Source organism: Zootoca vivipara, chromosome 3 (genome assembly GCF_963506605.1).
Source record: "Zootoca vivipara chromosome 3, rZooViv1.1, whole genome shotgun sequence".
In the NCBI taxonomy this organism is placed as follows: Eukaryota; Metazoa; Chordata; class Lepidosauria; order Squamata; family Lacertidae; genus Zootoca; species Zootoca vivipara.
Window position 1 is genome coordinate 14214823 of NC_083278.1, and position 12243 is coordinate 14227065.

At 43.5% G+C, this 12243-nt stretch overlaps 1 protein-coding gene across 2 annotated transcripts in view; it reads left to right on the plus strand.

Moving 5' to 3' along the window:
- MACROD2 (mono-ADP ribosylhydrolase 2) overlaps positions 1-12243 on the plus strand; it is an 898190-nt gene that overhangs the window by 20648 nt on the left and 865299 nt on the right. The window contains exon 3 of one of the 2 annotated variants that reach the window (XM_035110056.2): positions 1230-1334. In XM_035110056.2, the coding sequence (XP_034965947.2) occupies positions 1230-1334 (105 nt within the window). Of the gene's footprint in view, positions 1-1226; positions 1335-12243 lie in introns of both variants that reach the window. The other variant, XM_035110055.2, reaches the window with a different exon arrangement.

Sequence of the window (12243 nt, forward strand, 5' to 3'; positions counted from 1 at the left end):
GGAGGCGGGCAGGTGTGGAGAACTCCCTGGTCCTGAATTGGGTAACTGTGCCCCTGAAGGACCAGGTGCGCAGCCTGGGAGTCATTTTGGACTCACAGCTGTCCATGGAGCCGCAGGTCAATTCTGTGTCCAGGGCAGCTGTTTATCAGCTCCATCTGGTACTCAGGCTGAGACCCTACCTGCCCGCGGATTGTCTCACTAGAGTGGTGCATGCTCTAGTTATCTCTCGCTTGGACTACTGCAATGCGCTCTATGTGGGGCTACCTTTGAAGGTGACCTGCAAGCTACAACTAATCCAGAATGCGGCAGCTAGACTGGTGACTGGGAACGGCCGCCAAGACCACATAACACTGGTCCTGAAAGACCTACATTGGCTCCCAGTACGTTTCCGAGCACAATTCAAAGTGTTGGTGCTGACCTTTAAAGCCCTAAATGGCCTCGGTCCAGTATACCCATCGTTCTACCCGGCCACTGAGGTCCAACGCCGAGGGCCTTCTGGCGGTTCCCTCGCAACGAGAAACCAAGTTACAGGGAACCAGGCAGAGGGCCTTCTCGGTGGTGGCACCCACCCTGTGGAATGCCCTCCCACCAGAGGTCAAAGAGAACAACAGTTACCAGACCTTTAGAAGGCATCTTAAGACAGCCCTGTTTAGGGAAGCTTTTAATGTTTGATGGATCTCTGTATTTTAAATGTCCATTTAATAATACTGTTTTAAAAAGGATGGAAATCTGCTTCTTGGGACTATTTGTCGTTGGTTACCCACAACTTTATCAATGAAATATTTATTATTTTATAACAAACATTACTTGACTTTGTTTTATGCTGTTATACTGATTCTGTTTCAGTTGTGAGAAACTTAAAAACATAAAATTAACAAATCCCAATCAATAATCAACCTGAAGCCATGGTTTATGTTAAGGAGAAAATCCCAGTCCCTGACTCAGAGGTAATGTGAAGTCAAAGCTTCCAGGTTTCTTTATCCTGCTCATGACAGAGGTGGAGTGAAGGTGTCTGTTTGTGATAAACTATGATAAGCCTGGAAGTCTGGTTCATTGTTGTATGTTAACACAGCTGCTAGTAATGAGTAGATCTAATTTTAATCCTTATAGTATTAAAATTACAGTTGTAAAATAATAATCCTCTGCTATACACTATGGGGTTCTTTTCTTCAGTGCATGGTGCTACTTGTGTGTGTGTGTGTTAAATTTTTTCCATTTTCTTACAGAAGAAAACACCCAGGAACCTTTGCTGGAGAAGAAAAATCTGAGTGAGAAAGTCTCCCTCTACAGAGGTGATATCACGGTGCTTGAGATTGATGGCATAGTTAATGCTGGTAGGTGCTAAATGTTAAAAAGTCAAATATGACCTATGAAATACAAGTGTCCAGTAAACTATATCTGAATAATCTTTGGGGTGTAGGAGGCCAAAATATGCAGAACTGCATGTATTTGGTGCTGTGCAGGAATCAAAGCACTGTTGCATTGGGTGGGAATGAAACCTGGGCTTCCCACATGGCATGCATGAATTCTACTACTGAACCACCAATTAATTTTTCTATCAATATTCTGAAGAGGGCTTATGTTTGAATCTCTTGCTTTGTAATAAATACTTTATAATACAGTCATACCTCGGTTTAAGTACGCTTCGGTTTGAGTACTCCGCGGACCCATCTGGAACAGATCAATCCACTTTCCATGACTTTCAATGGGAAAGTTCGCTTCAGGTTAATTATGCTTCAAGTTAAGTACAGACTTCCGGAACCGATTGTGTACTTAAACCGAGGTACCACTGTAATCCTAATAATTACATGTGGCCTGAAACATGAAGCAAGGGTTTATTGGTTTACTACATCAATAGAGCCTATGGAGATTTACTAGTCTGATCTTTAATGACAGTTGAGATTCTCAGGGTACTAAATTCTATCACCAATACAGTATTGGGTGGGTTTAGTAGAATCACAGAGTACATCATCCCTGCAAAAGCATCAAGAAAATGATAGTGTCAGTTTCTGTGATGCCTTGCAAATTATATGTTTGAAGCTGTTAATATAATCTAAATGAAGTGTACATCTCTTATGATTGTTTCTGATCACATTATTTGCAACGGAAGTTAAATTTTGTATATGGGGATGGTGTGAGGGTCATAGGATGATGCTGGATAAATAAGATCTTTTAAATGAGATTTCATTTTGCTGCCTGCATGTAAGATGTGCAATGCAGGGATTGTACAAGCTGGTCCAAACCCAACAGAATTGACATTGCTTCAACTTTGTTTTCTTGCATCTTCACAGTGGTTCAGTGAGGATGTAATATTGCATTGCATTCTCCCCTCACTTTCCTTTTGCATGAGCATTCCTCCCCCTACGCTCATTTTCAGTCCTAGTCTTAGCCTGATTTCCCCACTACTTCATAAGTACCTGGGGCGCAAAGGGCAATTCTATACCTCCCTGTTGCTCTCAGATACCAATCCTGCTCCAACATACAATATTGCTATATTCTGCACAGCAGCGCTCAAAATTCGTCGGAGGATGACCTGTGCCACTAGATTTAATGATTTAATGCAACTAGATTTAATTAACATATCAGATTGCTCTATAAATTAATAGTTAAAGTCTTTTATATATCAACCTTTTATGCTCTTCCACACCTACCCAATGCTCCTATCCCTTCTTTTAGCTTCTTTTAAGTTCTTATAGACTTTTATATTCACCTTCTTTTTAAATATCTTTTAGCTTTCCAAAATGCTTTTCAGATTTTAAATGACTGCATCCCACCCTTTTATGCTGGTCTATGACTGTAATAAAGGTTTGTTGTTGTTGTCAGTCCTAGTGCTGACTTTGGAGTAACTCTGGTCAGTATGTAGTTTGGCTCTACTTCACAGTAACTGAATATGGTCAGCCAATGTAACATTAAAAAGAGTGAAACAAAGGAAAAGAGAATGCTGTGGGGAAAGGAGCAAATTGGGGGTGAGGACAATAATGATTTTGTAGGGTTCCTATTGCTTTGCCTCAAGCTTGCTTTTGCTAATTGATAAAAACAACAGTTTTTGTCCTGCTGTAGATTTAATCTACTCATCATGTCTTCCCCTGAATATTCTGAGTATAGGCTGCGATCATTTTGCGCACGTTCAATTGGTGTTCAACCACCAACAAGCTGGTTGTTTTGGACCTGGAATAGGGTGGAACGGGGTGGGGCAGTTGCTAGATTAGATTGCTGTACTAGAACACCCTTGTATTTAATTACTCATCTGGTGGGCATAGGTGACAAGGAGTTGCATGCGGAAGAGGAAGGGAGCCAAGGAGGGCTGTTCTCTGTGCCTAGCAAGTAAGCTGCCAGATAAGGGAAGCCCCCTTTCTTCACACTTTATGTAGAAGTGCAGCATGCCATAGCAGGAACGTTAAAACTCTTGAGAAGGTTGACTTCAGGTATGAGGTAGCCCTGGCAAAGTGCTCTCTGGTGGGGCCCCTCCCCGGTTGATGGCACTACTGAGCTTACCTGGCAGTGGAGGTAGGCGATAGCAGAGCTTGGTAGCTGTGTGCTACTGTCTTAATTTCTCACAATCCTCCAGTGGGGTGCATGGAACATCAAAATGCTTGCTAAATCCAGCCATGTGCTGCTGCCTGGAATGTCTCGCAAGAAAAATAAAATAGAGGAGGGTGTAGGGAGGGTGTAGGGCAGGTATCAGCAGTAGGTCTTGCCAAGGTGCTGAGTCCCCCTTGGCAGGTGCTCCAGGATGCCTGCTGCTGATGTTGGCCCTGGCTCTCCACCCCTCCTCTGCTAGCGCTCAGAAAGCAGAAAATGTTTGTGACAGACTAATAGCCTTTGTGGACATAATTGTAAGGCACTGCTACAAATTATTCCTTGCTCTGTAATCTGCTCTTGAGTATCTGAGTAAGGTAGAAGAAGAGGAAGAGTTTGAATTTGATATCACTACCCGAAGGAGTCTCAAAGCAGCTAACATTCTCCTTCCCTTCCTCCCCCACAACAAACACTCTGTGAGGTGAGTGGGGCTGAGAGACTTCAAAGAAGTGTGACTGGCCCAATGTCACCCAGCAGCTGCATGTGGAGGAGTGGAGATATGAACCCAGTTCACCAGATTACGAGTCTACCACTCTTAACCACTATACCACACTGGCTCTGGTAGTATCAAACTGATGAAAGTTATAAATACCATGCTAGAACTAATGTTTCTCTTCACCTTCCCTTGATGGAAGTTCATGCCTAAAAACAGAGGAGTAACATTTTCCCCACCATGTTTATACCTGTACAGTATAAACTTTCTCAACTTTGGGGTGGATATCAGTAATTTTAGTCTTGCTTCCTTATTGGCTTCTGTGTTGGTGTCATTTCACTGAGACAATAAAGATAAATTGCTATGGTTAGGCAACAGAGTTTGCAAGAAATGAGGCTTTGTGGCTGGTAAATCTGTTGCAAAGTATAATGTAGCTTTTAATTTACTTAACTGATGGTGATTCATTTCTCATGTAGAAGTAAAAACAGATTAGTTACTGGTACAGAATTTTAAGAATGTTGCCAGAAACACATTTGAAGCAACTATCCTACCATATTGTGGTACCTACTGAATACAAGATCTATATCTATTCTATACAGCAAAATGTGTTCTCTACATTTCATGTGAAAAAATAATTCCAGTTGCTCTTTGTAAAGATCACTTATAGAAAAGAAAAAGGTTTAGGAAACACTGCCATCTTAAAAGCATAGTGTCAACTTATTGTTTTAAACAACATAGAGCATGAAGTTTTAGTGCTTGACTCTTTCCACTGCTTCTGTTGACCTTCAAGGACTTTCTGGTTTGCTTAGCTGCATTTTAATTTTATGAAGCATCTCATGGCTTGTCAAGCCAAAAATTAAACTTCAAGGTAGAGGTAGGGTATTTATATGTTAGAATTGTGAACTGAATATATTAGCCATGAATTATGTTTAAATGAATGTGTTAGTATAGTCTGTTGACTAACTGAGCCCCACCGCCCCACATGAACAGCTTGTTAATGCATAATCAGTCACTGAGGTTGCCATGAATCTGTAGCTTAATGAACAGGTGAGGGGAGAGGAGGAATTTAAATCTGAAATTGATCTGACAGCCCATCGCTGATTGCTAATCCATTTCATTTGGCAACTTAATTTATCACACAGCTAAAATTTTCTTCTTGTAGCTTTCTGGGAGGAATTAATTCAGAAGCATGCCCAATAATATTGGGTTGAGCCAGCCTATTTGTATTTTGCAGCAGTGCTGAAGACTGGAAAACTGTGTGGGTGGGATGGAGAAAGCTTCTATGAATAACCTTTAATTTTGACTTGCTATCAGCAGAGAACAGAACTGTGTGCAGCCTTATTATGATTTTGTTCTTGAGCACATCATTTCACATAAGGAGGATATAACTGAAATCTGCATCTTTTCTTGAGAAGGTGAGGCTTTCCTGGGCCTTTTAATGTGCAAAGTTGAAGCATTGGTTTATTGTTGGCTGGTGGCTCCTAAAAGGGTGTATATAGGGTGCTACAAGTTCCACCCACCTAAACAGAGGATGATAACCAGCAAAACCGTATACAGGGTAGGTCCATTAGCTTACTTTCATCCAGAGTGTTTAGTCTGAGGTATTATACACTAATTTAGACTGAAGCCAAAACTGAATTGAGCTAATTTGGGGGAACCAGGACTTTGTCAGAGTTGGGTGGAGACAGCCCCGGCTTAGGCCTCCTAGAGCAATCCAGAGCTGTCAGGCAGAGGCGTCTTAGCCATAGAGGCTACTGGCGCAAGGCACCAGGGCGCCACGGCCTGGAGGGCGCTTTGGAGGGTGCCTCCGCCGTGCTGTGCTGTGCCGTGCCCAGAGCCTCTGAGCCGCCCTCAAGCCCTGCCGCCAGCGCCGCTCTCGCCCGCCTCTTTCTTGGGCTGCGGGCGCTGTTGCGGGGAAGCCGGCCACAAGCCTCCTGTTGGCACGGCAGCCAGGGCTCCCTGGGTGGAGGAACCGCGCAGCTGCTTCTGCCGAGCAGGCGGACGCGGAGGCGGAGCACAGGTGGCAGCATCCCTGCCTCCCTTTCTGCCGCTGCAGCCTCCAGCTCGGCAATCTTCCCTTCCTGCTGCCCCGGGCGGCTTCAGGGCTCCGCCGGGCACAAAGGCAGCCAGCTGGGTGAGGAGCGCGGCGGCCCCACGTGGAAGACGCAGCCCTGCAAACGAGCAGGCGAGAGGTCGCCTCCGCGTTGGCTGCAGCCCGAGCTACCTGTGCAGCTGGCCGGGAGCACCCGGGCGGCTTTGTGTGGAGTGGCGGCGGCGGCGTGGCCTGGCCGAGCGCAGCACTACATGTCCTGGCAGCCTGCGGCGGAAAGGCCTGCCCCTGCCTCCCTTTTTGCTGCTGCTGCCGCCAGCACTGCTGCCTCCAGCTCGGTGATCTTCAGGGGTGGAGGAGCTGCGGGAGGAGGAGCGGTGCGGTGGCCCCGTTTGTGCTCTCCAAGGAGCGTGCGGGAGGGAGGGAAGGGTGGGGGGGGCGCCCGAGGGTTCCCTGCACCAGGACGCCAAATCGGCTTAAGACTGCCCTGCTGTCAGGGGCAGGTGTCAGGCAGAAAGGAGGAGCTGTATGCGTGTTTCCAGCATGCACACAGTCTAACTGATAAGGATTGAACCTTCTACTCATCAGCTGGTGAATGGAGAGTCCAGTTCCGCTGGCTGCAAGGGCCTGTTTCAGCAGCATGCAGGGTACGGGCTGGAGAAACAGACTGCAGCAGGATTGGATCTTCAGATCTACTAGGATTCAGTCTTGCAGGCTGCAGGGATCAGCTTTGTCAGTGTGTTTGTCAGGGATGGGCCAAACGTTCAATTAGGGTTCCTTAAATGTTTGTCCCACCGTTGAATTGATTTAGGGTGTCAGATTCAGGTCAATGGCCCAGTTGAAGTATCCATTATTTGGTGGACCCTATTTCTCCTCCTGACCTCTAAATGCCAAATCTATTTCACTTAAAATTTTTAAAACAGTTACAACTCTTTTCACTACTTCAAAATAGTACTGTGTGGTTTATCTCATCTGTTCTTCAAGTTGCTTATCCACAGTATTTTTATTTGATTTCCTTGTTATCCAAAGCAACATCACACTCTTATGTTCTACGTTGTCTCCATGATTCTCCAAAGTTATGAGTAATTCATCCAGTCAGAAAAACCCACCTGTTGTAAGTGATGTAAGTGAAAGGAGTTTGCAAACAGAACAGTACATACAGCCTTTGCTCTTTGAGTAAATCAACCAGGATCTCATCACAGTCTGGGCATTTTAAAATCTTTTTTCCAAAATATTTGTTTGAGAAACTTATTTTTTTTCTCCTTGTAAACCCTGCTTAAATTTGTATGTACATCTTTCTTTCTTTTATTTTTGCAAAAAAAACCCCATGTTCTGTATGAAATCAACTGTTATGGGCCAGTGTCCAAGGTCACTGTATTCTTTGAAATCCCTGAATTTGCTTCCTGTTCATGTTTCTGCTTAGTCTCTGTTTTGCAGTACTTTCATGTTGATCACTGTGATTATCATCTGTATCAAAAGTGTTAGCAGTGGGTTGAATATTGGTAAAAAGAGCTCTCCCAGTTTGTGCACTGTCACAGGCCTCAGTGGTGTTTGCTTGGCTTGTTTCAACTGTAGATGTTCGTGTTCGTATCCACTTACGGTAAGTACTTTTGTGATCGCATTGTTATTCCTCTAGGGTCTTGACCTGTGTTAAAAATGGGGGGAGGGGTACAATAGCCAAAGGAGAACAACTTACCATGATGTTCCACCTTTCCAACATCTGTGCTACTGAGTCTGAAACTTTGGGATTGTTGAAATATATCCAACAAAAATTTAGCTTGAACTCAAGTTGGGTCTACTGGACCCATTTTTTAAAAAAGCAGCCACTTCTGGGGCCCCTCCAGGATCAGGGATCCCTAAGCTTAAGGGTGGTATAGTGGTTAAGAGTGGTGGACTCATAATCTGGTGAACCGGGTTCACTTCCCTGCTGCTGGGTGACCTTGGGCTAGTCACACTTCCCTGAAGTCTCTCAGCCTCACTCATTTCACAGAGTGTTTTTTGTGGGGGAGGAAGGGAAAGGAGATTGTTAGCCACTTTGAGACTCCTTAAGGGGAGTGAAAGGCGGGATATCGAGTCCAAACTCTTCTTCTTCTCTTCTTAAGCTTCATTAGTTTCATAGTAGATCCATCCCTGGTACAAGTATTTCAGATTGCTATCATTCTGCATCTTTGCAGATGAGAAAAATAATAGTTGGGCTTTCCTAAATGTAACATGTTTGTCACTGGGAACGGAGGTGTAGCTAGGGTGGATTGGGGGGGCACTGGGTGCCACACTGCAGGGGGCGTCACTTACCGTGCCTGAGCCACACGTCTCTCCTGGGAGTGATGTGGTGGCTCAGGCACCTGCAGCCCCTGGACTGCTTTTTTGAGCAGTGCAGAGCCTGCAGGGAATCTGCCCACCGCTTCCCCATCAGCTGTAGAGGGGCTGAGGGGGAGGTGGCAAGCGGATGCAAGCCCTACGATGCCGTTTCGGGCAGTGTGGAGCTTGCATGCAGTCTGCCTGCCCCCTCACCCTCAGCCGCTCTACAGCTGATGGGGAAGCGGTGGGCAGATTCCGTGTAGGCTCTGTGCTGCTTGAAAAAGCAATGTAGGCCTGCAAGGCACCAGAGCAGAATGGGGCTCAGGCACTGGGATTATGGTGTGCCCCGCCTTGCCCCATGGGCACCTTGCCCCGCCCCCAGGCACCCAAGCGGCTACTGGTAGCTACGCCACTGCCTGGGAACCATTAGGGATGCTATTCTTTTATCAATGTTTAGCCTTTAAATTGGGAAGTCTTGGGGAAGCTTACCACTTCCTGTGCTTTATGGGAGTTGACCATCTTTCATTTTTGAGAGCTGTTAATTGGTTTACATCAACTGCAATATTTTTAGAACATAGGTGGCCAAGCAGTGCATTTTTTTCCATGCTGCATTTGAAGAGCTATAGTTTGTAATCTTAAAAATAACAGCACACTGTGTTTTTTCTCATCTTGTTTATTCTGAAGACCAAGTATGCATGCTCATCAGATGGAGGACAGTGGGTTATGCCATTTGTGTTTAAATACAATATTTCCCAAGGTAGCCCATTAATCAGATTCAGTTCTCCATCTATAAAAACAAGTGAGCCAGCAAAACATATTTCAATTTCAGGACTATTCTGAGGCTACTCATCATAAAGATAGGAAGAACATGCATTTGTGAACTTAGTGGGGAAGGGGGGTCACACTTTTCAATTCTATATACACCTCGGCATAAGTCTCATTGAACTAAGTAAGACTTATAGCTGTGTAGAATTGCAAAAGATTTTGCATAATGTCCATGATCTGAGTTGTTGTGTATAAAATCACTAATGGTATGAAAGGGATACTGAAACTACATATATTTCTACTTACAATGTTTCCAACTTATGCTTATGATTGTTCTTCAGTTGCTATATTTTTGGAAAATATGATTTTAAAGTATGTTCTGGAGTAATCCATTTTTTAAAAAGAGCTGAAAGAATGTAAGGAGAATTTGTGGTAGATATACAGTATCTTTTTCTCTCACATGCAAAGATATGCTAAATATGGATTCTATTTTAGCTAAAATTCTATGTTTGGCAGAACACTTTTATTAATTGAGTATTTGGAAATTGTGACTTGAAAGTGTTTGTTTTCTGACTGATTGTAGAATTGTTTAAAAATAAGAAATGGGGTGATTACAGCATCCAGTCTTTAACTAGCTGTTCTGTTTGCTTTTTGCTTATTGTTTTGTGTTTATTTCATGATTCATGGATCATCTTATGCTGAAGCAAGAAAAATGCTGTGTTAATTGTATCAATTAAGATAATGGATAATAAAATGAAGTGAAACATAAAGCCAATCATCCAAATAATGTAACTTATTGCTTTGCACTAATTGAATTTGACTGTGAGATGCAGCATATTCAGGAAATTGTTTGGCACTATGGCCCATACAGAGACTTTTAAGCTTCAAGTCATATAATTAGATCAGCTAAATATGCAGCCTTGTATTGTGCTAGCCTGTCATGGCATATTTCTCAAGTGTTTAACATTTGACTTAAAAAGACTTGGAAGAATATAGATAAAGTTTTCCAAATAATGGGTATGGAGTGTTTTGAATAACATAATGTTAAATAGCAGAAATGCTGGACACTATCCCCGTTCAATTGTACATTTCCCACTGTGCTAAATCACAGTTTAACAAGTCAAGAAGGGCAAGTGGAATCACACCCCTTCCCCTTGCTCGCTCCTGTTGGGTGCCTAAAGGGACCCCTGACCATTAGGTCCAGTCGTGACTTACTCTGGGGTTGCGGCGCTCATCTCGCTTTATTGGCCGAGGGAGCCGGCGTACAGCTTCCAGGTCATGTGGCCAGCATGACAAAGCCACTTCTGGCGAACCAGAGCAGCACACGGAAACGGTGTTTACCTTCCCGCTGGTGCGGTACCTATTTATCTACTTGCACTTTGACGTGCTTTCGAACTGCTAGGTTGGCAGTTCTGTTGGGTGCCTACTCCCCCTCTTTGGGTGCTCCCTCCTATTGGGTGCCCTCTTTGTTTTTGGTTAGTAAACTGGCATTAACTGATCACCCCATTTTGGTTGTTAATGGGGGAACTGCTATTTAAGAGTACAGAAGGTAAGATTGAAGTAGGGAGTGAATGGTCCCAGCACTCATTTCTGGTTTGCTAAACTAAACTGGCTTGAGAAACCATAGTCCATCCAGTGCAATATGGACTCTGAATGGAAATAAGTCTCTGAAGCAGAGATAATAATAATAATTTTTATTTATTTATACCCCGCCCTTCCCAGCTAAGACCAGGCTCAGGGCAGCTAACACTGAATATAAATACAGTAAAAACATTTAAAAACAAAACAAAACAGTTGATTAAGATATAGGTTAGAATACAGTTTAAAGTGCAGCTTAAAATGCAGCATCGTTCTAGTGGTAGCCTATAGATCAAAGCCATAAGGGGAGAAAATGTCAAATATTCACCGGGGTCAACTATCCATGTTGGTCCTACAAGGGCCAGCAAAAGGAGCCGAGGGAAAATTTATATACAAATCCCATATAAGGGATTCCATAAAAAAAGATCTTTCTTACATGAGAGTCATTTTAGTTGAGGATCCTGGAGATTAAATCTGGGGCTCTTTTCTGGTAAAACATGTGCTCTGTCTCGGAATCTTAATTTTTCAGTGTTCTCTCTCATACATTTGTGCATCGATCTATGAGAGCCAGCTCATGATATTCAAACTTTGGTGGAATGAAGCACATCTTACTATCGCAGGGCAGAACTACATGTTGCATTGGAATAATGGGGTACTGAACTCTTGTGTGTGCGCTGTAATTCAGATATGTACTTCAGTGGATACTTGCATGGAATATTTGTTGGACTCGAGGAGAGGTTGCCCAACCCTTCCCACCAATTCTCTCATGCAAATGACTTCCTTGCCGTTCTATTTTTTTTATCTCAGATTGGCCCTGAAACCAGAAGTCATACTAGTGTAGTGGGGTATCTTTGGGGAGCATTGGACTAAGGAAAAGTACCTCTTGCACCTACCCATTAATCCTGCTATGTAAGTTATTCCAGCCACAAATACAGGTTTGAAGGTCCTGGTTTGCTAATAACTACATCTGGTTCTGCATTCAGTTTATGTGGAAGGAATTTTAAGAGTTTTGACTGGCATTAAATACTGGATGGAATGAAATAATGAATTGTATCTGAATGTGCTTTATATAGAATGCAAAGTACATACGAACATTACTTAAGCTTTTTCTTGTGCAGTACTAACAATTTCCTGAATTAGTGTATATAAATGCAAGGATTGACCAGGTAATTTGAACTCTTATATTTTCTACCTGTTCAAATGTTGAAATGTTGTGGCAAGCGGCATAGTGCTGTCGCTAGGGTGTGCTGTGATTCCATGAATCAGTCTGCCTTTCATAATCAAGCTAGCTGCAAATGAATTTTTTGTCTGCTTTTGGTGCTGCTTCATGGCCATGAATTTTTCAGCACGTTGCTTCACTATCACCTGGGCAACTGACTGAGTTCCCATGTTATTTTATTTGTGTGTTACAGCATGTTTCCCTCCTCCTTCAGTGTACTCACGTGAATGAATGAAAATCTGAGGCTTGTTAGCATAGTATCCAAAAGTCTCAGAAGAGGGCCATGGTACAATGCAGCGATCACCTCTTTTTTTCTTCAAA